General features: G+C 43.3%; 2 protein-coding genes across 2 annotated transcripts in view; both read left to right on the forward strand.

Annotated features, from left to right (window-relative positions):
- The window catches only part of LOC308703114 (IQ motif and SEC7 domain-containing protein 1-like), a 106,748-nt gene that overhangs the window by 27,520 nt on the left and 56,699 nt on the right, over positions 1 to 22,529 (forward strand). The gene's annotated exons all lie outside the window — the stretch shown is intronic.
- Positions 8,443 to 19,069, forward strand: LOC308703115 (uncharacterized protein). The gene is made up of 3 exons (XM_081386390.1): positions 8,443 to 8,705; positions 13,183 to 13,269; positions 18,517 to 19,069. Exons 1-3 carry the CDS (start codon positions 8,683 to 8,685, stop codon positions 18,578 to 18,580), a joined length of 174 nt encoding a protein of 57 aa, XP_081242516.1. The 5' UTR covers positions 8,443 to 8,682; the 3' UTR covers positions 18,581 to 19,069.

Consider the following 22,529-nt stretch of genomic DNA (forward strand, 5'->3'; position numbering starts at 1 on the left):
CATCAGATCTGTGTGTGTAGAGCCCATCAGATCTGTGTGTGTGTGTAGAGCCCATCAGATATGTGTGTGTAGAGCCCATCAGATCTGTGTGTGTGTAGAGCCCATCAGATCTGTGTGTGTGTGTGTAGAGCCCATCAGATCTGTGTGTGTAGAGCCCATCAGATCTGTGTGTGTGTGTGTGTAGAGCCCATCAGATCTGTGTGTGTGTAGAGCCCATCAGATCTGTGTGTGTGTGTAGAGCCTATCAGATCTGTGTGTGTGTGTAGAGCCCATCAGATATGTGTGTGTAGAGCCCATCAGATCTGTGTGTGTGTAGAGCCCATCAGATCTGTGTGTGTGTGTGTAGAGCCCATCAGATCTGTGTGTGTAGAGCCCATCAGATCTGTGTGTGTGTGTGTGTAGAGCCCATCAGATCTGTGTGTGTGTAGAGCCCATCAGATCTGTGTGTGTGTGTAGAGCCCATCAGATCTGTGTGTGTGTGTAGAGCCCATGAGATCTGTGTGTGTGTGTAGGGCCCATCAGATCTGTGTGTGTAGAGCCCATCAGATCAGTGTGTGTGTGTAGAGCCCATCAGATCTGTGTGTGTAGAGCCCATCAGATCTGTGTGTAGAGCCCATCAGATCAGTGTGTGTGTGTAGGGCCCATCAGATCTGTGTGTGTAGAGCCCATCAGATCTGTGTGTAGAGCCCATCAGATCTGTGTGTGTAGAGCCCATCAGATCAGTGTGTGTGTGTAGAGCCCATCCGATCTGTGTGTGTAGAGCCCATCAGATCTCTCTGTGTGTGTGTAGAGCCCATCAGATCTGTGTGTGTGTGTAGAGCCCATCAGATCTGTGTGTGTAGTGCCCATCAGATCTGTGTGTGTGTGCAGAGCCCATCAGATCTGTGTGTGTGTGTGTGTGTGTGTGTGTGTGTGTGTGTAGAGCCCATCAGATCTGTGTGTGTGTGTAGAGCCCATCAGATCTCTGTGTGTGTGTGTGTGTGTGTAGAGCCCATCAGATCTGTGTGTGTGTGTAGAGCCCATCAGATCTCTGTGTGTGTGTGTGTAGAGCCCATCAGATCTGTGTGTGTGTGTGTGTGTGTGTGTGTGTGTGTGTGTGTGTAGAGCCCATCAGATCTGTGTGTGTGTGTGTAGAGCCCATCAGATCTGTGTGTGTGTGTGTGTAGAGCCCATCAGATCTGTGTGTGTGTGTGTGTGTGTGTGTGTGTGTGTGTGTGTGTGTAGAGCCCATCAGATCTGTGTGTGTGTGTGTAGAGCCCATCAGATCTGTGTGTGTGTGTAGAGCCCATCAGATCTGTGTGTGTGTAGAGCCCATCAGATCTGTGTGTGTGTGTAGAGCCCATCAGATCAGTGTGTGTGTGTAGAGCCCATCAGATCTGTGTGTGTGTGTAGAGCCCATCAGATCTGTGTGTGTGTGTAGAGCCCATCAGATCTGTGTGTGTGTAGAGCCCATCAGATCTGTGTGTGTGTGTAGAGCCCATCAGATCAGTGTGTGTGTGTAGAGCCCATCAGATCTGTGTGTGTGTGTAGAGCCCATCAGATCTGTGTGTGTGTGTAGAGCCCATCAGATCTGTGTGTGTGTAGAGTTTCTGGGGTTTTCTGTGTGAAGATTTCTGGGCTCTGTTGTAAGGGTTTAATGAACTTCTTATAATAAAAAAGCTTTAACAATTTAATTATTATTTTTTTTTTTTTTACAATAATAGGACACCATGGAATGTGAGTAATTCGTCCAGTTAATTACACAGCCCTACATATGATTTATTCATCCAGTTCTCCTTGATATTTTGCATTATACAGGAAATTCCATTTTTATGACTGGATTCAGCAATTCTGTCAGCGTTACATGTTTGAAATCATAACACACTGTATGGAGAGTGTCTACAGACAACAGATGACATTCTGGGAGTTAGGAAAATGTGATATTTTGAAGAATGTGGGTAACCAAACAGTTTATGGACCCCTTTGACTGGGAAAAAATACTATATGGAAATCAGTAGGGTCCATCAACTGTCTGGTCACCCACATTCTTCTAAACATCTTCTGTGTTCAGCAGAAGAAGAAACTCATACAGGTTTGGAACAACTTGAGGAAGAGTAAATGATGAGAGTTTTAATTTTTGGGTGAACTATTCACCCAGCAGTGCTTTCTCTGCTATAGTTCAGCAAGGCCTGCCTAAAACGCTTTCACTGCACGCACGCACGCACACACACACACACACACACACACACACACACACACACACACACACACACACAGATATTGAGCATGATCAAGTCCTCTGGCATGATCGCTGCATTTGTGTCTGAAGTTGTGGTTAACTGTACTGCCATCTGGTGGCTATATTTTGCTACATGCCAATGTAAGGAACCTCATCACATTTAAAAGATGTAGGCACATTGCTTGATGTTTGTAGAGCCTTTAGTATTTTCATCAGCCTTTTGAGCACCTGACCTCAGCTCATTCCTGTGAATCATGAATCAGTTCTGTGTGACCTGACTGTATGTTATGTTCAAACACAGTAGCCTTACTGCACGCGTGTCAAACTCCGCTCCTGGAGGACCACGGCTTTATTTCTCAAGTAATCGGACACTTCAGGCCTTTACATGTTTACAGGCCTTTACATGTAGCAACAGAAAGACTTTTCATTCAGTCCTTTATGTAATGTTTAATTCAGAGCCTGTGTGTACAAGAATAAAGGGCAACACAATACGCTTATTCTTTTTAAATACAGATAAAGTCAGTATTTTTTCATTTTATTTTGATAAGCATGACATAACACATTATATAAATATTTATATAATTAATATAGTCATAAATATATTTATACACAAGGACTTTGTTATAAAAACAAATTTGTGAGCATTGGTGGAACTGAATAAAGTTAATAAATAAACGTACGTCACTGCTGTCTTTTTTTAATTCCATTGAGCATAACAAACATAAAATATGATCAGTTATTAAATAATGAATATTACTTCACAAATAAAGAAGGGTCAACATGTATATTTAAATGAAAGTAATTATAGATGTCCATAGTTATTGCAATGCTTTAAAATAAAGCTTAACTTTATTCTGTAACTGGATAATATTGGGTCTCCTAAAATGCCTAAATAAAATATGACTCCTGTCCATGTCATTTTTCCCATAGTAAAAACAACAACCCATCACGTCATTATTATATACAGAGGTATACTAGTTTACCCAGTATACTCACTGTTACAGTCATAGCAGCATCCAATTAAATAAACCACATGAATCATCCAGGGAAGAACATTTAATGAATGAACACATTCTGTACTTTCACTCTCGTCTTTTCTATTTCTTACATTTGAATTAATATATTGCATCAAGTCAGTTTAAAATGGTATGTAACATGATGTAAAATCTTGACACCATTAATTCTTCTTTCTGAGCATTTTATGTGGAAATGAAACTTTCAGTTGTCCATTACTCTTAAAGGGTACATAACATATACAGTTTCACCTAATCTCATGTTAATCTTGAGTACCTATAGAGTAGTAGTGCATCCTTCATATCTCCAAAAATTGTTTAGTTTTATTATATTTATAAAAGAAAAATACTGCTTTCCGATTCTACCGGAAAAAGCCGAGCTACTGGAGGCGTGCCGTGGGCGGAGCTATAGAGTCAAGCGGTAGCGCTGATTTCCAGCAAAAGACAGAAATCTGATCCAGTTGTACTTACATGAATGGGGTCTTTTATCACTGGGACCACTCCACGTTTTAATAGCAAACGATTTGCAAATCCAGCGTCGACCTGGGCCTTGTTAAAGGAACACTCCGACTTTTTGGGACTTTAGCTTATTCACAGTATCCCCCAGAGTTAGATAAGTCCATACATACCTTTTTCATTTCTGTGCGTTCTGTAAGTGTTATTTGACGCACCCACCGCTAGCCTAGCTTAGCACAAAGACTGGATGTAAATGGATAATGGTAGCATACTAATCCCAATAAGTGACAAAATAATGCAAACATTTTCCTATTTACATGTTGTGATCTGTATAGTCACAGCGAGTACAAATAACAAGGCTATATGAGACAGAGACCATTTTTAATCGTATAAATACTGGGAACTATATTCTCACTAGGCGTAGGAGCACAGCTACTTGGGCGGAGTGGCTACTTTGTTTACGGAACCATCAACAGGGCGTCTCGTGTGCTGCGCTAATCACTCCGCCCAAGTAGCTGTGCTCCTACGCCTAGTGAGAATATAGTTCCCAGTATTTATATGATTAAAAATGGTCTCTGTCTCATATAGCCTTGTTATTTGTACACGCTGTGACTATACAGATCACAACAGGAAAATAGGAAAATGTTTGCATTATTTTGTCACTTATTGGGATTAGTATGCTACCATTATCCATTTACATCCAGTCTTTGTGCTAAGCTAGGCTAGCGGTGGGTGCGTCAAATAACACTTACAGAACGCACAGAAATGAAAAAGGTATGTATGGACTTATCTAACTCTGGGGGATACTGTGAATAAGCTAAAGTCCCAAAAAGTCGGAGTGTTCCTTTAATAAAACATTCGTCACTGAAATGACCAGAACACACAACCGCACTTGCAACACTCCGTTGCTGCCCCGGAAAAACAAACTGCATCCACTGTTCCTGTAACACTGGGTTCTTTGGAAAGCTGAACACGGTAAGCTTTCCCTCACAAACACTTTTTTGGAGACATTCTTGAACAAATCCTATGCAGCGCTGCCGATGATTTCCTGTTGAAGCGCGTTGATGTGCGCGGTCTCGCTCTCCTCTGGTCGACGTGTGCGCGGGCGCGCTTTTCCGAGAGAAATGCTCATATAAGGAGTTCCACTCTGATCTACGTCATTAGATCCACGATCGAAAAAAAACAGCCGAATTTTTTTTTAACTTTGCCCATGTTTAGCATGAGAATCCATCTCTTTAACACTGTAAACAACTCTGAATACATGAAACACCATTGTAACTCTCACCAGTACAACGTGATCATACCAAAAAACTTAATTAAGTTAAACTTTATGACATAACTTAGTCTTACTCTTTTTACGCACTTTGTAAGATTTCCGCTGGCAGATTTCACAACAGGTTGAAGTTGGTCACTCAACTGGAGCGCAACTGGAAGAAAACAAAACTAGAGGTATTTCGCATTTCATGGAGAGAGAGCTCGATTGCCAGCTAGATGAACTGCTAGATCTGCTTATTTTTCAATACTATTAGAAGAAAATAAACATAATCCTTGGTATTTATTTGAAACGGTGGCTAAACTAATGAAAAAGAAAGCTTCAAGCCCAGAAGTTTCCAAGCAACACAGCAGTAATGACTTTATGAACTTCTTCACTTGTAAGATTGATAACATCAGGGAGAAAATTATAACTATGCAACCGTCTACTACAGTATCGCATCAGGCAGTGCATTGTAGTTTCCCTGAGGGAAAATTTGATTCGTTCGTTGCTATAGAAGAGGAAGAATTTACTAAACTCGTTAAATCATCTAAATCTACAACATGTATGTTAGACCCTATACCGACTAAGCTACTGAAAGAAATACTTCCAGAGGTCACAGATCCTCTTCTTAATATCATTAATTCGTCTTTGTCTCTAGGATACGTACCAAAAACCTTTAAGCTGGCTATGATTAAACCGCTTGTTAAAAAAACGCAACTTGATCCTACAGAATTAGTCAATTACAGGCCGATCTCGAATCTACCTTTTCTGTCAAAGATATTAGAAAAGGCAGTATCCTCACAACTGTGTTCCTCTTTAGAAAGAAATGATATCTGGAGGATTTCCGGTCAGGATTTAGACCGTACCATAGTACCGAGACAGCTCTCGTTAGAGTCACAAATGATTTGCTCTTATCATCCGATCGTGGTTGTGTCTCTCTATTAGTGTTACTCGATCTTAGTGCTGCATTTGACACTATTGACCACAACGTTCTTTTAAATAGACTCAAAAATTATGTTGGCATTAGTGGAATTGCACTAGCATGGTTTAAATCATACTTATCTGACCGTTATCAGTTTGTAGCAGTAAATGAAGAGATGTCTCATCGATCACAAGTTCAGTATGGCGTACCACAAGGCTCAGTACTAGGCAGTGATGTGCGGGTTGATCCAAAATGAGCGGTCACCCGCGGTTACGAGTCATCCAAAAATATTTTTAATGATATTCGGGTCGCGGTCGGTCGGGTCGTTTGAAATAAAGATGCCAATTAAACCTTTGTAATTTATATAGTACTAGACACAATTTTCTATGAACTACATAGGCCTACACTTTTATGACGCGCGAGCTCAGTCTGCAGGGAGAGATGGAGGCAAGAGAAAAGGTGAAGACTGGGGGGTGGAAGCTCCGCAAATACACAAATGTTGTGCTTGTGAGAGCTTCAATTGGGCATCCACGTGGCGAAATAGCCTAAGCCTACTAATACAAGTGGGAAATCCTTATTTACCTTTTGAATGTTGAGCGATATTAACTTTTGAATAAATCCTGACACGGGACAAAATGCCCGATTTCCCAACACGTTGAACTGAGCAATGCCATTGTACCATTTTAATAGGCTACTTTTAAATGCATATAGCTCAGTAATGTCAGTTTTATGTATTTTCTGAGAGGGGGCGGGATTTTTGTTGGGAAAGTCGGGGGAGAGACGCACACTTCGATTAGACTGGATAAACACATGCAGCATCTTAATTGTTATGAAAATGAAACGAAATAAATGAATAAATCAAGCCTTTATTACATAACACTAGGCTATATCATACAGCACCCCTAGTTCCTACGTCTATGGCCCAATCACGCTACGATGAGCATTTACTACTTTTAAAAAATGCGGGTCAGGAAGCGGTTCGGGTACAATATTTTCTCTTTTTCTTGCGGTCCGAGTTGCGGGCGGGTTAGTTGAAAACGTCGGTCGGGTGCGGGTTGTTTATACTTTGACCGGCGCATCACTGGTACTAGGACCGCTGCTGTTCACTCTGTACATGCTACCCTTAGGAGATATCATTAGGAAACATGGCATTAGCTTTCACTGTTATGCCGATGATACTCAGCTGTATATTTCTTCAAAACCTAACGAAACTTACCAATTCACTAAATTAACGGAATGCATAGCGGATATAAAAAAATGGATGATTTGTAATTTCCTACTTCTAAATTCTGAAAAAACAGAGTTTCTAATTATTGGACAAAAAACTTCCTCACGTAATAATCTAGAATACTGTCTAACACTTGATGGCTGCTCTGTTAAGTCTCCGTCGTCGGTTATGAACCTGGGTGTGCTCTTTGATACCAATCTTTCATTTGAAAGTCACGTGTCTAGTATCTGTAAAACTGCATTTTTACTTCTTAAAAATATATCTAAATTACGCCATATGCTCTCATTGACAATAGTTTTATTCACTACTATATAGGACAGGTGGCCAGCGTCGGTCCTGGACAGTTTTGCTCCGACCCTGATGATAACTCAGCTGCCTGTCTCTTTCTAGGAACCCTTAAGACCTTGATTAGCTTGTTCAGGTGTGTTTGATTAGGGTTGGAGCAGATCTCTGCAGGACTGTGGCTCTCCAGATCCGACGTTGGCCACCCCTGATTTATAGGCTGTAGCTTCGAAAGCGAGCCAAGTCTTTGCTTTGTCAGTTCAGCGCTATCTCATAAATTCCATTATAATCAATGAAGCTGCCAACAGTGCACATTAAATCTGTTACTTACATGGTGTCTACACTGTTTGTTAATGAGAGGGTTGGTGAGTCTGCATAACTCAGCACTGAATAAACACTCCGGCGGTTCGAGCGGTGAGACTCTGACTAACTTAAACACCTCTGATTGGCCACTGCATTCAAGAGATCAACAGCTATGTCAGTGATTGACTGCATTGCTCACCACTGTAATAGATACATTCAACGTTCTCCAGAGTGCAAATACAAACACTCACTGGAGTGTTTGCCAAATCTGTTTGGACAGTATATTATTACAGTATCAGCTGAGGGTGCACTAGCTTCCCCTGTGGAACCAGGCCCCGCCCCTGTGGAACCAGGCCACGCCCCTGTGGAACCAGGCCCCGCCCCTTTTATTTGGGCAGGAATTATTTAAATAAGGAATATATATTGTTCCTGGAAGAAAACTCAAGACTACAATGGAGGCGTTGTAGGGAGTTCAGAAACAGTGACACTGATATAGAGAATAACTCCCACTGGAGGGACTTTGTAACTTTGCAGAGCTTTTTTATCGCTCAAAGAGCAACATTACACACTAAAGACAGATGAATGTTGAATGCTTTGTGTGTGTGTGTGTGTGTGTGTGTGTGTGTGTGTGTGTGTGTGTGTGTGTAATGGGCTCTGTGTTCAGGAGCTCTCTCCTCCTGTTTCCATGGAGACCAGAGAGCCAATCAGCGTCCGTGGCTGCGGACTGTACTAAAGCTGCAGATGGAGGAGGCATGTCTTACACACGAAGAAATCTCACATGTGTGCATCCGTATCCACACACACACACACCTCATCAGCGTTTGTAATCCTGTCTGTGCTCTGCGTCGTTTCAACGCGCGCTCCCCGCATCACGTAACACCGCGCGTCTTGCTCCGGGCTGCTGCTGATGCGCGCGTGACGTCACGGGCCACGAACGCAGCGCTGGTCCTCCTGAATGAGCGAGAGTGCGCGCTCCCGCACACGAGCACACGCAGAGCCGCGGCCATGGCGCACAGACTCAGCATGATGTGAGTAAATCATTACATCCGCATGTGTTTTTACCACAGCGCACCTGTGTTGACGCGCAGAGTCGTGTGTTTTATGTTGAGGCTTTGTGATGGGCTTGCAAATGTGTGTGTGTGTGTGTGTGTGTGTGTGTGTGAGTGTGTGAGAGTGATGATGGACTCCGTAATGATGGTGAAGCCTGCAGTTGTGGTCATGAAGTGAGCAGGATAATGTGCTGTTGTTGCAGTGAATGACAGTGATAGCACTGAGGTGTTTTCAAGCGTCATGCAAAACACGAGGAGCTGGGACCCTGTGTGTGTGTGTGTGTGTGTGTGTGTGTTTGGATGGAGCTGATGTGCATTATGACGCAATTTCACAGTCACATGCTTCTAGCACTATGTGCTGCTATAAACTGTGAGGTGTGATGCTTTATCCTTCATGTGCAGAACTCAGTCTGGCCGTCCGTCCTATATATAATTGCAGACATTATTTTAAAGCATTACATATTTTTGCTGTTTATTTGTATTTTCTTGCTCTTTTATAAAGCGTACCAGAATACAAGCATCTGAAAGCGCATCAGCGAGTGCGTTAGTGTTTGTTTGACCCTCTCAAGGTGACCGAGGTTAGTTCATGGTCTTCAGGGAATTCGCACTCAGTTCAAGCTGATTTACTGCTGTCCTGCTTCGACTGCTCACTGCTGGCTATCTACTGTGGTTGTTGTTGATGTTGTTGTTGCAATAAGCATGCAGTATCTGAAGTGTGCACTGATAAGTGTTTCCTTTAGTAGTGTGCTTCATTAAATGACCTCATCACATCGTATTTGTAATTCAGCCAGTGGCATCCAGTTATCGTTATAATCAGAAATATATGTATTTTGTTATGTTGTGTACATGCACTTGTAGGGCTGCACAATTTGGTCAATATGGCTATAATAACAATAAGATTAATTTTAAATGAAAGTAAAAAAAAATACTTAATGGAAAAAAATAAGAAATATGACTATTGTTCTATGTAATATTTCACTGTAAAATAAAAACATTTATTTGCGTCCTGATACATTTGCATCCAGCCATATCACGCGGTTACTGTTGCAGCCCTGCTTCTGTGTGTGTGATTCACTGAAGGACTCGTTGTACTGACGTGATGCTGAAATGGCTAAACAGTTAAAACCAGCGTCACACACAGTGACCAAACCATTACATTTCACAGTGAGTTTAAAGGCCCCATGAAACCACTAAACGTGCGCAGCTCTGCCCTGCTCATGCTTCCTCTGCCCTGCTGGGACAACAAGCAAAGCCCTGCTGAAAGCCCCACATAAACCAGCATGAGCTCCTGGGCGGTCCAGGCTGGTTTGAGGTGGTTTGATGCTGGTCATTTAAAGGTGAATGTGAATTTAAAAGGACCATAATAGAGCCATCTACTTCACCAAAGAAAATGACCTCTGTTTTTTTCCTCATTTAACATTAAAAAAATGTAACGCCATCAAATGTTTGATATCTTTTAGAAACACTAAGAAAGAGTCCAGTGAGTTGGTAGAATGCCTTAATAGTAAGTAGAGTGTCTTTGGCAAAACAATGGAAAGTGCTTCCTAAAAATGCCACCAATGGGAGCAAATCCAGATAAAGAGAGTAGGGCCGAGGACAGAACCTTGATACCCTGCTGAAAATAGGGCTGCTCGATTATGGAAAAAATCATAATTACGATTATGTTGGTCAGTATTGAAATCACGATTATGTAACACGATTATTTCACATGACTTTGGGAACGTGTTGCATTTATTAAAAAGACACCTTTCAACAATTCATAAAAAAATTGAAATTTGAACATTTATTGTACTTTTTGAACTATTAAAATAAGTAATATAACAGATAATACTTCAACAAGTATTTTAATAATTCCCGCAGGTCTACCACTTATAATGCGTGAAATTCCCCCGCAAACATTGATTCACTTTAGCATGTAGATTGTATGAGTAGCCTAAATGAATCCACAATCTATCATTTTAAAACTTTCGCAAAGACGCAATTTCACAAACCGCGTGAGTGTTCACGCCTTCTCGCTCTCTCTGTCTCTCAAAATGTGTTGGACAAAGCAAGCGTCGAAACTACACTCTCGCGTTCAAGAGTCGGGACATGACTGAATCGGGACATGACGGAATTGTCACTTGCACAATCGAGCCAGCATTGCATCGTAACTAAAGTTGATCATTTTCACTTCTTTAAGTCTTATCAGTTAAAACATTCGAGCTGAGAGAGTTTATGGCATCGGGAGGGGCGGAAGTGCGCGCGTCATTCAGAACACAAGACAAAATAAGAGTGTTCTTGCAAAACAGAACATAGCAAAATAATCGTTTTTACTCGATTGTACTATTTTGGTGATCGTTGGGAGCCGAAATCGAAATTCAATGAATTGCATAGCCCTAAAAACACAGCAGAAACCAGCATGAACTCCATGTTGGTCTAGTGCTGGTCTAGTGTTGGTCCAGGCTGGCCTAGTGCTGGTCTAGTGCTGGTCTAGTGCTAGTGCTGGTCTAGTGCTAGTGCTGGTCTAGTGCTGGTCTAGTGTTGGTCCAGGCTGGCCTAGTGCTGGTCTAGTGTTGGTCCAGGCTGGCCTAGTGCTGGTCTAGTGCTAGTGCTGGTCTAGTGCTGGTCTAGTGCTGGTCTAGTGCTGGTCTAGTGCTGGTCTAGTGCTGGTCTAGTGTTGGTCTAGTGCTGGTCTAGTGCTGGTCTAGTGCTGGTCTAGTGCTGGTCTAGTGCTGGTCTAGTGCTAGTGCTGGTCTAGTGCTGGTCTAGTGCTAGTGCTGGTCTAGTGTTGGTCCAGGCTGGTCTAGTGCTGGTCTAGTGCTAGTGCTGGTCTAGTGTTGGTCCAGGCTGGTCTAGTGCTGGTCTAGTGCTGGTCTAGTGCTGGTCTAGTGCTGGTCTAGTGCTGGTCTAGTGTTGGTCCAGGCTGGTCTAGTGCTGGTCTAGTGTTGGTCTAGTGCTGGTCTAGTGCTGGTCTAGTGCTAGTGCTGGTCTAGTGTTGGTCCAGGCTGGTCTAGTGCTGGTCTAGTGCTGGTCTAGTGTTGGTCCAGGCTGGTCTAGTGCTGGTCTAGTGCTGGTCTAGTGCTGGTCTAGTGCTGGTCTAGTGCTGGTCTAGTGCTAGTGCTGGTCTAGTGCTGGTCTAGTGCTGGTCTAGTGCTGGGCTAGTGCTAGTGCTGGTCTAGTGCTGGTCTAGTGTTGGTCCAGGCTGGTCTAGTGCTGGTCTAGTGCTAGTGCTGGTCTAGTGTTGGTCCAGGCTGGTCTAGTGCTGGTCTAGTGCTGGTCTAGTGCTGGTCTAGTGCTGGTCTAGTGCTGGTCTAGTGCTGGTCTAGTGCTGGTCTAGTGCTAGTGCTGGTCTAGTGCTAGTGCTGGTCTAGTGCTGGTCTAGTGTTGGTCCAGGCTGGTCTAGTGCTGGTCTAGTGCTGGTCTAGTGCTGGTCTAGTGCTAGTGCTGGTCTAGTGCTGGTCTAGTGCTAGTGCTGGTCTAGTGCTGGTCTAGTGCTGGTCTAGTGCTGGTCTAGTGCTAGTGCTGGTCTAGTGCTAGTGCTGGTCTAGTGCTGGTCTAGTGCTGGTCTAGTGCTGGTCTAGTGCTGGTCTAGTGCTAGTGCTGGTCTAGTGCTGGTCTAGTGCTGGTCTAGTGCTAGTGTTGGTCTAGTGCTGGTCTAGTGCTGGTCTAGTGCTGGTCTAGTGCTAGTGCTGGTCTAGTGCTAGTGCTGGTCTAGTGCTGGTCTAGTGTTGGTCCAGGCTGGTCTAGTGCTGGTCTAGTGCTGGTCTAGTGCTGGTCTAGTGCTAGTGCTGGTCTAGTGCTGGTCTAGTGCTGGTCTAGTGCTAGTGCTGGTCTAGTGCTGGTCTAGTGCTGGTCTAGTGCTAGTGCTGGTCTAGTGTTGGTCCAGGCTGGTCTAGTGCTGGTCTAGTGTTGGTCTAGTGCTGGTCTAGTGCTGGTCTAGTGCTAGTGCTGGTCTAGTGTTGGTCCAGGCTGGTCTAGTGCTGGTCTAGTGCTGGTGGACCAGCCTAGTCATGCTGTTCTCAATCTAAACTGATCTGGTATATAGCTGGTCAATAATTTGTGACAAATACTGGAACATTAGTGCACTTTCCCTGTGACGTCCATGTAAGCGCTGCCTGCAGTGACTAAAGCAGTGCATCTGTGACTGAAGCGGTGACGCTGTGTGTGAGACGGCAGTCTGGTGCAGAGTTAAATAAAGACCTGAGCACTCATAGAGAAATCAGCATCTCCTCCTGTCATTTATTCATTGATGTCAGACACATTTCTGTACAGGAAACCGTTCAAAAGGACATGAGCGATTTATAATGTTACAGAAGTGTATCTTAATTCCCCTAACAGCAAACCATTGTGTTCCCCGCTGTCTGAACGGCTCCGCTGTGCTCCGGGTAATGCAGGACATCCGGAAGCTGAAGTGTGTTTGTAGTGTTGGGTCGATGGCGGCGGGTGTCTGACGTGTTTGTTTCTCCTTGTGTCGTAGGTATGTAAATGCTTTGCACCAGTACTGCTGTCCTGCGCCGTGTCGCTCTAAGCCGCTAGCTGTACCTGCTCCTCTCTCTGAGTGCAGGTAAGAGGCGCTCGTGGCTCTGGCAGACTGACTGCTGCTCATCACACGCAGCTGCGCTAGAGAAACCTCACGCATCGCTCTTCCACCAGCAGTGCCATTGATCTCCATGTTAAAGTCAAGTTAAAGGCATTTCATCAACTTGTTTCATATTTTGGTCTGTCTTATACTGCGTTCACGCCATTTTGTAATTACCGTGAATTCGAGATGACAACACGTGACATTCGTGAACACACCCTAATTTTAAAGGTTTTTAATGTATAATACAACTTTTCAACAATAATAATGTTGGCTAGCTTGATCTTAGATCAAATCTATTTCATTTAAGGGTAGAAATCATACATTGTTGTTGAAGAGCTTTAAATCTTTGCTAAAGCTCAACACCTTTGCTGTTAGTTCAAATGAAGGATATCTGTATTGTCAGGACAATATTTTGAAATGTGATGTGCTTTTATTAGCCTAGATGGTTTACTGTAATTCCAGTTCATGAGAATGATTTTTTTTTTTAAACTGCCAAACAAGGTAATAGAGTAACATTAAGTCTTGACAAATGATAGAAATTGCTTCAGTTTTTCACCAATGGAAATGTGAACTATATACATAAAATTACAATTCAAATGATTTAAATCAACAAAACTGCAATAGTTTTTTGTTGTTGTCTAAATCAAATCTGAAGCATTGTGAATGGTTCAGTGTGATTATTAGTATTTTTAGTTGGGTGTGAATCTCTTGTCCTGTTATTTAAATCAAGTGATGAATGATTGAATGTTTTTACGTTAGTGATTGACTGCACAGAAGTGTCTGTGAACACACTTGTCATGTCAACGAACACACTTGGAATTCCTGTAATTTAAGATGGTCAGCTTAAGTTGTAGAACGCAGCTGTCAGTCTGGTTCATAAGTGAACTGAGCGTGAACAGGACGGGACACTGCGCTCCGAACAGGACCTGGCACCACTGCGTAAACCTCTTTGCATGGGGCTCAATCTGCTCCCTAGTTGAGCAGTCACTGTTGCCACAGCATTTACAGTTTAACCACAACTTATGATCATTTATATTTATGTATGTTCTGCAGTTGTATATTTCATTAGTTTTGTTTAATAGATTCCTTGAGGTTTTGAAGATTCTGAATTGTAGAGGATTTTTTTAGAGATGTTTCACATGTCTGTTTTCTGTCCTATTATTCTCATGAACTGGAATTTCATTAATTTATTTTTTAAATTAGTAAAAAAAAATAAAAAAAAAGTAGTTATTGTCAAAAGACTGATGAAAACAGCCCTTGTTTGAGTGCTCTGCATCTCACCATAACGTCTCAGGTTACGTGTGTATTCCTGGTTCCCTGAAGAGGGAACTCGAGCTGGGTCGAGGCACTGTGGGAACGCCCCGCGTGATTGTGTCGTGAAGCACGAGTGAAATCAGTCCAATGGTGTGACGAGACAGCATAGGTGAAGGCTGACCGGCCACTTATAAGCAAGTGAGATAGCCTCACCCACCCACTTGCTCATCCTCTGCTTAGATGTGGGGTAACCTTTCCTAGGTGACCCGAAAGAGACGGGATCTGATCTGATTTTCGCCACAGGGCAGCTCTGTGGACATAAGCATCCAAAGCCCTAACAGGGCACAGCAGATTATGTTTTTCCTGATCTGATGATTGAAAGGGTGGAGGACAGAAGGCCTGCAACATAATAGGACCAGCAACATCAGTTGGGACCTTAGGCACATAACCCGGCCTAGGGTGAGGAAAAGCTTTCACCATTCCAGGTGCAAACTCTAAGCATGAAGAAACAACTGACAAAGCTGGTAAGTCTCCAGTTCTTTTAGAGACTATATAGCAAGGAGAAATAATGTTTTAATGTGAGGAATTTTTCTGAAACCTCTTCAATAAGCTCAAAGGGAGCCAAAGCCAGGCCTTCAAGAACAACCACCAAATCCCAAGCTGATGCGCTAGTGCGTAGTGTGGGCCTCAGCCTCAAAGTGCCTCGAAGAAAACGAGTAATGAGAGGATCTCTCCCTAATGATGCACCACCCAAAGGAGTGTGGTAAGCAGATATAGCCGCCACATAGACCTTTAAGGTGAATCGAGATAACCCAGCAGAGAAATGCTCTGGCTAAAAATCCAGCACTGAACCCCTAATACAGTTGACCGGGTCCAAATGACGTTCTCTGCACCAAGAAGAGGATAGTCTCCACTTCAAGGCATACAGTCTTCTCGTGGAGGGAGCTCTGGACTGGAGGATGGTCTCCGCGACCTCGGTCCAGAGACCAGATTCTACGAGCTGGGCCCCCTCAGGAGCCAAGCCCACAGCTTCCACAACTCCGGGCGAGGGTGGTATATCGTGCCCCGCTTGAGCAATAGGTCGCTTTGTTTCTGTTGCGCTCTGTGCTGTGAGGAGCTCGTAGACGGCCAAGACTGCTCCCGCCCAGCAGTCTCGGAGACCATAGATCGGCGAGGAAGATCTGCTGCCTCTTTCTTTGCCTCCTGAAACCTCTTGACGACTGAGGAGACAGAGCCGCCGACGAGGCCAGAAGGCTAGAGCGCAGCGTCCAGCAAGACAGTTCTATCCCTGTCACGCATGTCAGATAGATTCAGTCAGAGATGCCTCTCCGAAGAGACAAATCTGTAGCCCCGCGCAGTTCTCGAACTGCATCAGCGCTAACTTCCTCGCTATCATCCAGGTCCCTTAGCCTGATATGCTTGCAGTATAGACATAGTGTGCAAGCATGCTTCAGCCTGACCTGCTGCCGAATACGCTTTACCCACCAGCGTCGATGTAGCTTTAAGAGGCTTGGTGGGTAACGTCAGGGATTGTAGTGATGATGCTGACTTGGGGAGAGATAGCGCAAGCGTCTCTTCAGCCCGAGGCCTCGTCACGTAGCCATGTTGTATCAGCCTCATAATATTACTATAGTTAGAGGTCTGTGGGCTGAAGAAACGATATGACATAGGTTTCTTCCACAATCTCAACACCTCAGTGGAGGAAGTGATCTAGATGATAAATATCTCTCATCTAGCAAACTTTTCTTTTGAACCTCTTGTTTCTCGGCTGGCCAATCGATGTTTAATTTAGCAACAGCACGAGTCACAACCTCTATAAGCTCCTCGTATGCAGGGGTATGAGGTGGCGAATCCTCAGTCTCCCCTGCATCAATGCTAACAACATCCTCAGAACTGGATACTTGTAGCACTGCTTCTCCCTGAGAGAGGGCACCGGATCTGGCAGGTGAAGGCTGAGATATGGCTGGGCCCGTCTCAAACCCCTCTGCCAAATCCATCTGCGAACCACACAATCTAAGTCACTGTTCTGTCTCAGCAGAAGCGGGACCCGAACCGTGAGGAACGTGTGCCGAAGCGCCCTCCTGGAAGAACTCTCCTCACGGACAGCTTTTCGCAATGCTCATAGTCAGCCCCCTTGAGAACTGACTGGGCATGCTCCACTCCCAAACAAGCAATGCAAAGCCCTGTTAGGAAACAAGGGCAGGGAAAAGCACACGGCTTAAACTGCTGCTTATTTTCCATACTGTGTACTGTGTATATATATATATATAGTGACAAACAACACCAAATAGACTATGACAGTTCACAGAGAGCGGTTGCTGAAGACACAGAAGCTAGCACGGTCTGAGTCTGGTTATGCGTTATAGTTTCCTGGTCTGTGACGTCACTCGCCTATGACGTCTCATCACACCACTGGACTGATTTCACACGGGCTTCACATAGCAATCACACAGGGGCGTTCCCACAGCGTCTCGACGCAGCTCTAGTTTCCTTGAAAGGGAACTATGCTAAACGCCTGCTTTTGATCATGGTCCCCATCTGCCATAACGCTCAAATCCTGTACTCGTGTACGGTACACGTTCAAAAATGATCTCCTGACAAAGTCCTGACAAATTTGATGTCAGATGCTATTGTCCCAGTGACGTAAGCATGAAAAACCATAGAAACCGTCAGATCTTTTTACTCCTGTCATGTTCAGTGGCGGCTGGCTGACATTTTTGAGTAGGCTGGGTTTTCACTGCGCTTTGGCTAGCTACTTTTCTTGCATACAACATTTTGCCAGTTTTCTTCCATCATTTAGTGTACATGTGCTGCAGTGTTTGCAGACACTGGGATTGGTCTGTCTATGTAAAGCATGCTTGAATGAGAAGTCAGATAATGTATGATTTAGGATGCCTAGACCAGTGGTTCTCAACTGATGGGTCACGACCCAAAATGAGTCCCAGAATAAATAAAATGCAACCAAAAAAAAAAAAAGGCTTATAAAGGAAGAGGAAACACCTCTCATATTTGTTATTGTTGACGCCCGTCCGACCAAACATGCATTTTGGCACATTATACGCCAAATGATACAGATGCCAACATGACATGCCTTCATCCTCCAAAACTACAAAAGGTAAAAAAAATTATGATTAAAAAAAAGTCCACACAGTCTACATTAAATACAGGTACATCGCATTTGTTCTGAACATAATTGTCAATTCTCTTATTTATGTGCTCCTATGTCATGTTCAGTGGCGGGAGGCTGAGATGGACATTGATTAGCTATGATAAAGCAATATTAGACTTGGGTTTATCACAGTTTTTGTGATAAATACACTCCTATACGTGGATAATATAAAGACTTGACTGACCGCACCAATTTATAAATGGTCCTGTCATACAAATATCCTCTCGCTTTGAGGTCCTTCAGTAATTTGGATTCCATTGATATTTTGGCCAAACGGGAGAGCCGCTCTTCAGTTTTTGTTTTTGTCTTTTGATAATCTACAAATCCAGTGAGGCTTGCTTCAGTGTGATAATGACAGCTAATTGGTTTTAGGAATGACAGATCAACGCTTTTGATTGTAATTGGTTATTTTTGTGGAACACATTTCGGTTTGTTACATATTCCCTGTGTGGATTCCTGGACTTTTATGTTGAAGTGTTTCCTGTTTCCTGTGCCATGCTTTGTAGTCTGTTTGTAGTCCTCAATGGGCCAAGCTCCGTGACTGTATAAACAAGTCCAGGAATCCACAAAAATGAAAATCAAATATTATGCTTTATTATGGTCATCATCATCAAGTTATGATCAATTTTGTAAGAAAATGATTACAATAAATGTTTATACTATTGTTTACCTACGATCAGGTAAAATGTGGGTCGTGAAGCACCACTGGCTGAGAGCTGCTGGCCTAGAGTATGCAGTGTGTAGTGTGTGTGTGTGTGTGTGTGTGTGTGTGTGTGTGCTGTTCTTATAGTGTGCTTCTCTCACAGGAACCATAATGTGCTGCATCAGTTCTGCTGTCCTCCATCTGGAAGCAGCAGTCCTTCAAGATAGCAGGAATAACATCTCCTGTCCAGCCAAGGATATGCCCTCTCTCACAAAGCGTTCTTCCAAAAGAGCTACATGCACTCATCCCTCCCTCCATCCGTCCGTCTGTCCGTCTCCTGCGGGAACGCTGTGTTCCTCTGGGGAATAAACATCACTGTGTAGGACAGATGGGAATCTTTCTGCAGTAGCTCATTTAAAAGTTCAGTCCGTGAACACTGGAAGAACACAGTCATAGTGCTAGAACTGAATCATGCAGTTTAATGTTTAACCACAAACGTGTTCCTCTCATACAAAGATACAGAACAGAGTGTATTTCGGAGCGTGTGGAAGAGTGAAAAAGCAGTTTCATTCAGTGCTCGGAGTGATGCATGACATGAGAAAGCAATATCTACCTAAATATCCATTACTGTATCACAACTGTATTTGCGTTGCCTGATATCAGTAGCTTATTGTCTTGAACATGTAACAGGATTCAAATTAAAAATGTTGTTTTTGACCCTCTTGTATATGATTTTTCTTTTACATCTGTGCAATATTATGACAGATATTAAAAAACCGTTTGCATCCACTTTTTGGAGTTATGACAACTTCTAATGAAATTACTAAACCAACAAGCTACACCGAGTTAGATGAACTTAATTATTTGTAGCATGAACACAAATCTTTAAGTTGATTACTTAAAGGCACACTATGCAGTTTCCTTTTTTCTCAAACAGCGCCCCCTAGAGTCACTGTGGAGTACTTGTGGAGTAACGTTACTGTGGTAAATACCACTCACGCAAAGCCATCTCTCTTTTCCTTGACTCTTCCGACCGCGCTTCCTTCGTTTTCTTCGTCGACTCTGCCGTGCTTCACGTCTGAAATGCCTGCTAGTGTCCTTCATAGAGGCTGCTTCAAAGCAAGTCGTGATTCTCGCGAGATTTGTCGGGGCGCCACCTCTCAAACCTGCATTGCTGGTTGCTCCCCAACCCCCCCCCCCCGCTTTGCTATCGGGATGATTCGACCCTACTACGAGTTTGTTTACTATCGAAATGATTTCGAAGCTGTTATATTAAGCTACAAATCTCGCATAGTGTGCCTTTAACTTCTTGAGTTGGAGCCATGGAACCAATTAATCTTATCTATTTCAGTTCAAATCCACTATGTTTCTGTTTGAAACATACTCCTGTTTTTATCGTTACATAATGCATTAGGTATGTTTTGCATGCTGGGAGCTGCATGGGACGCTGGTTTGCTTCATGTTTGCAGGAGTGCCTGTGGACCAGCGACACCAGATCAGTTTTGACTGGGAACAGCATGACTAGGCTGGACCAGCGTGGAACTCATGCTGGTTATGCTGTATTGTTCAGCAGGGTATCAACAGACAGCCAATCACGTGCCTCATATATTTACGCACTTTGGACCGACACTGAAACACCATGCGTTGTATAAACAATATTTTCAGCGTTTGAGGGGGAAAATGTCAATTGAAGTGAGGATGAGTCTGTTTTATTTTTACCTTTATAGTCCGAAAAATCCATCCAGTTATTATGAGGATGTGCAATGCCTTTATATAAACAGGTCACTTGATGCGTTTGCTCAGTGACTAACCCAGGGTATAGGAATGTACCATGTGAAACTCAGGTTAAGTATAAGCAGTGTGAAGCGTGAAACAGCATACCCCAGGATAGTGTTACCCAGGGTTTGGAATGACCCAGGGTTAACTATTTCAAGTGTGAAAACACCTTCTATTGCCTCTAGTGGACGACACAGACCATTACATCAAGATCTTGGCTCCATTCCAGTTCACATATTTCTAATTATGAAAAGTATGTTATGGACTGATGCATACAAACCTTTGACTTCCAACTCACTATGATTTGGAGGGATGGATGTTTATGCAAGATGGTGTATGGCAGGCCGTCTGTCTGCTTCATCGTTTGTTTGTGTTTTGTCATTATTTTGTTGAACTTTTCTAATTCAACACATTTCTACACTTTTGACTTATGATTGGGTTCAGTTACTATGATCAAATCAACTGTGGATGTATTCCCCAAGGTTCTGTCCTCGGCCCTACTCTCTTTTCTCTGTATTTGCTCCCGTTGGGTCGCATTTTTAGGAACCACTTTCCATTGTTTTTCCAGTGACACTCTACTTACTATTAAGGCATTCTACCAACTCACTGGACTCTTTATTAGCGTTTCTAAAAGATATCAAACATTGGATGGCATTACATTTTTTTTTAGTTAAATGAGGACAAAACAGAGGTCTTTTTCTTTGGACAAGTAGATGGCTCTATTAAGGCCCTTTTAAATTCAAGCACCTAAAATGTCGGTAAGGGATTTAGGCTTTTTTAATTGATGATAGCTTAAAAATGTATAATAACTTATCCATTATAACTTATCCAAAAAAATAACTGTGGTCCAGGCTTGTTTTTATAATTTGAGTCTTTCAGCTAAAATTAAGCCTTTTCGACCAAATTCAGACTATTAAAGAGTTTTTCAAACTTACATCCTTTCATGGTCAGATTTCTGTAACTCTCTGTATATTTTGGCATTCCCTCTGCATCCCTAGCAAGACCACAAACAGTGCAAAATGCTGCGGCGAGGTTTGAAGAGGCGTAAGAAACACAAATCTATTATTCTGGGGTTAGCCTCTTTACATTGGCTCCCAGTCCAATAATCTTTAAATAATAATAAATAATAAAAAGAATTGGTGAATAAAACAAGACAAGATATTTGGGACACACTACTCGATCTCTGTTTGACTATATTGGGTGGATAGGCAGTGAGCTGACATACAGCCCTTCTTTATAATATCCTGGGGCTTCATTTATTAAAGAGTGCGTAGAATACACCAGAACCAGTACGCCAGAGTTTTATTTTATTTTTTGGCCCTGATAGTATGTGTGTGTGTGTGTGTATGTTTTTATTGTACGTTGGTATTGTCTGTGTTATTTTATGTTAGTGTTGACCTGCCAGGGGACTGCGGATGAAAATTAGCTTTTGGCTAAATCTGGTACAATGCATGAAATGGAAACATGTTAAAAATTGTACATGGTCCCTATATAAATAAAAAAATGTAAAAAGCCGAGACAGGCGTACACAAGGCGTGCATTTTTCCCTTTATAAATCACAGTCTACCTGAGAATTTACACACGTGGAAAAGTCTCACACACCAGCCTTTCCACGCACACATTCAGCCATAATTAGTCAATGCATATCACCTCATGAATGGCCATGCATATTAAAATGAGCCAGCTAATCTAGGGTTAACCCTCCACCCACCCTGAGATCATTAGAAATGGAAGTTGAGGCAATTGATGTATTTCTGTTTTATCATTTAATTTCCTTCATCTGCCGTCAGTCCCTCAGCTCACCACCGGTGTCGCCAAACTGCTCCGTCTCCAGAATGTCCGTACGCATGGGTCAGAGTCTGTGTACAGGTGCGCTATAGCACCTTTATAACTCAGAGCTTTAGCGTTCGCCTCTTCCAGGGCCTGTTTTGTGTGACACAACGGTTATAAATGAGGCCCCAGGTCCCATGATCTGAATAATGAGCATTTTGAGGGTTACTTGAGTGGGCCTTGAGTGGACACACAGCCGTTGAGAAACGCTGGTTTAGTGTAGCTGTCTCTTCTCACTGCAGTGGAGTTAAAACACAGCGTGGTTAATGTACATGACATCATAGCATTGAGGACGAGGGAGTCCCTCCCTCCACCAGGGCATCGCCAGCAAACCATCTGCAGGTTCAGTAGTGATGTTGTTGCCAGGCAACCGGCGTTCAGCAAGTATAGGTGCAGATCTGCTCATGGATGCCGTGGGGGAGATGCACTCGCTGGGAACAGTGTAGGAAAAGCCTGCAGCGAGGAGCACCTGTGCTCTGGAAGTTCCCCCGTGTGGATCGAGCCTCAGTGATCTACAGTGAAGACACGGGTGCAGTGAGGCTGACCTGGTTTCCTCATCAAGAGGATCCT

The sequence above is a fragment of the Scardinius erythrophthalmus genome (genome assembly GCF_964197995.2).
Source record: "Scardinius erythrophthalmus genome assembly, chromosome: 15".
In the NCBI taxonomy this organism is placed as follows: domain Eukaryota; kingdom Metazoa; phylum Chordata; class Actinopteri; order Cypriniformes; family Leuciscidae; genus Scardinius; species Scardinius erythrophthalmus.

What these genes read in the sequence shown, in the direction of transcription:
- LOC308703115 (XM_081386390.1), top strand. Translation starts at nt 8,683, where the DNA reads ATGGCGCACAGACTCAGCATGAT. An exon ending in GCGCACAGACTCAGCATGAT is followed by an intron (nt 8,706 to 13,182) that starts GTGAGTAAATCA and finishes CTTGTGTCGTAG; the next exon opens with GTATGTAAATGCTTTGCACC. An exon ending in GCTCCTCTCTCTGAGTGCAG is followed by an intron (nt 13,270 to 18,516) that starts GTAAGAGGCGCT and finishes CTTCTCTCACAG; the next exon opens with GAACCATAATGTGCTGCATC.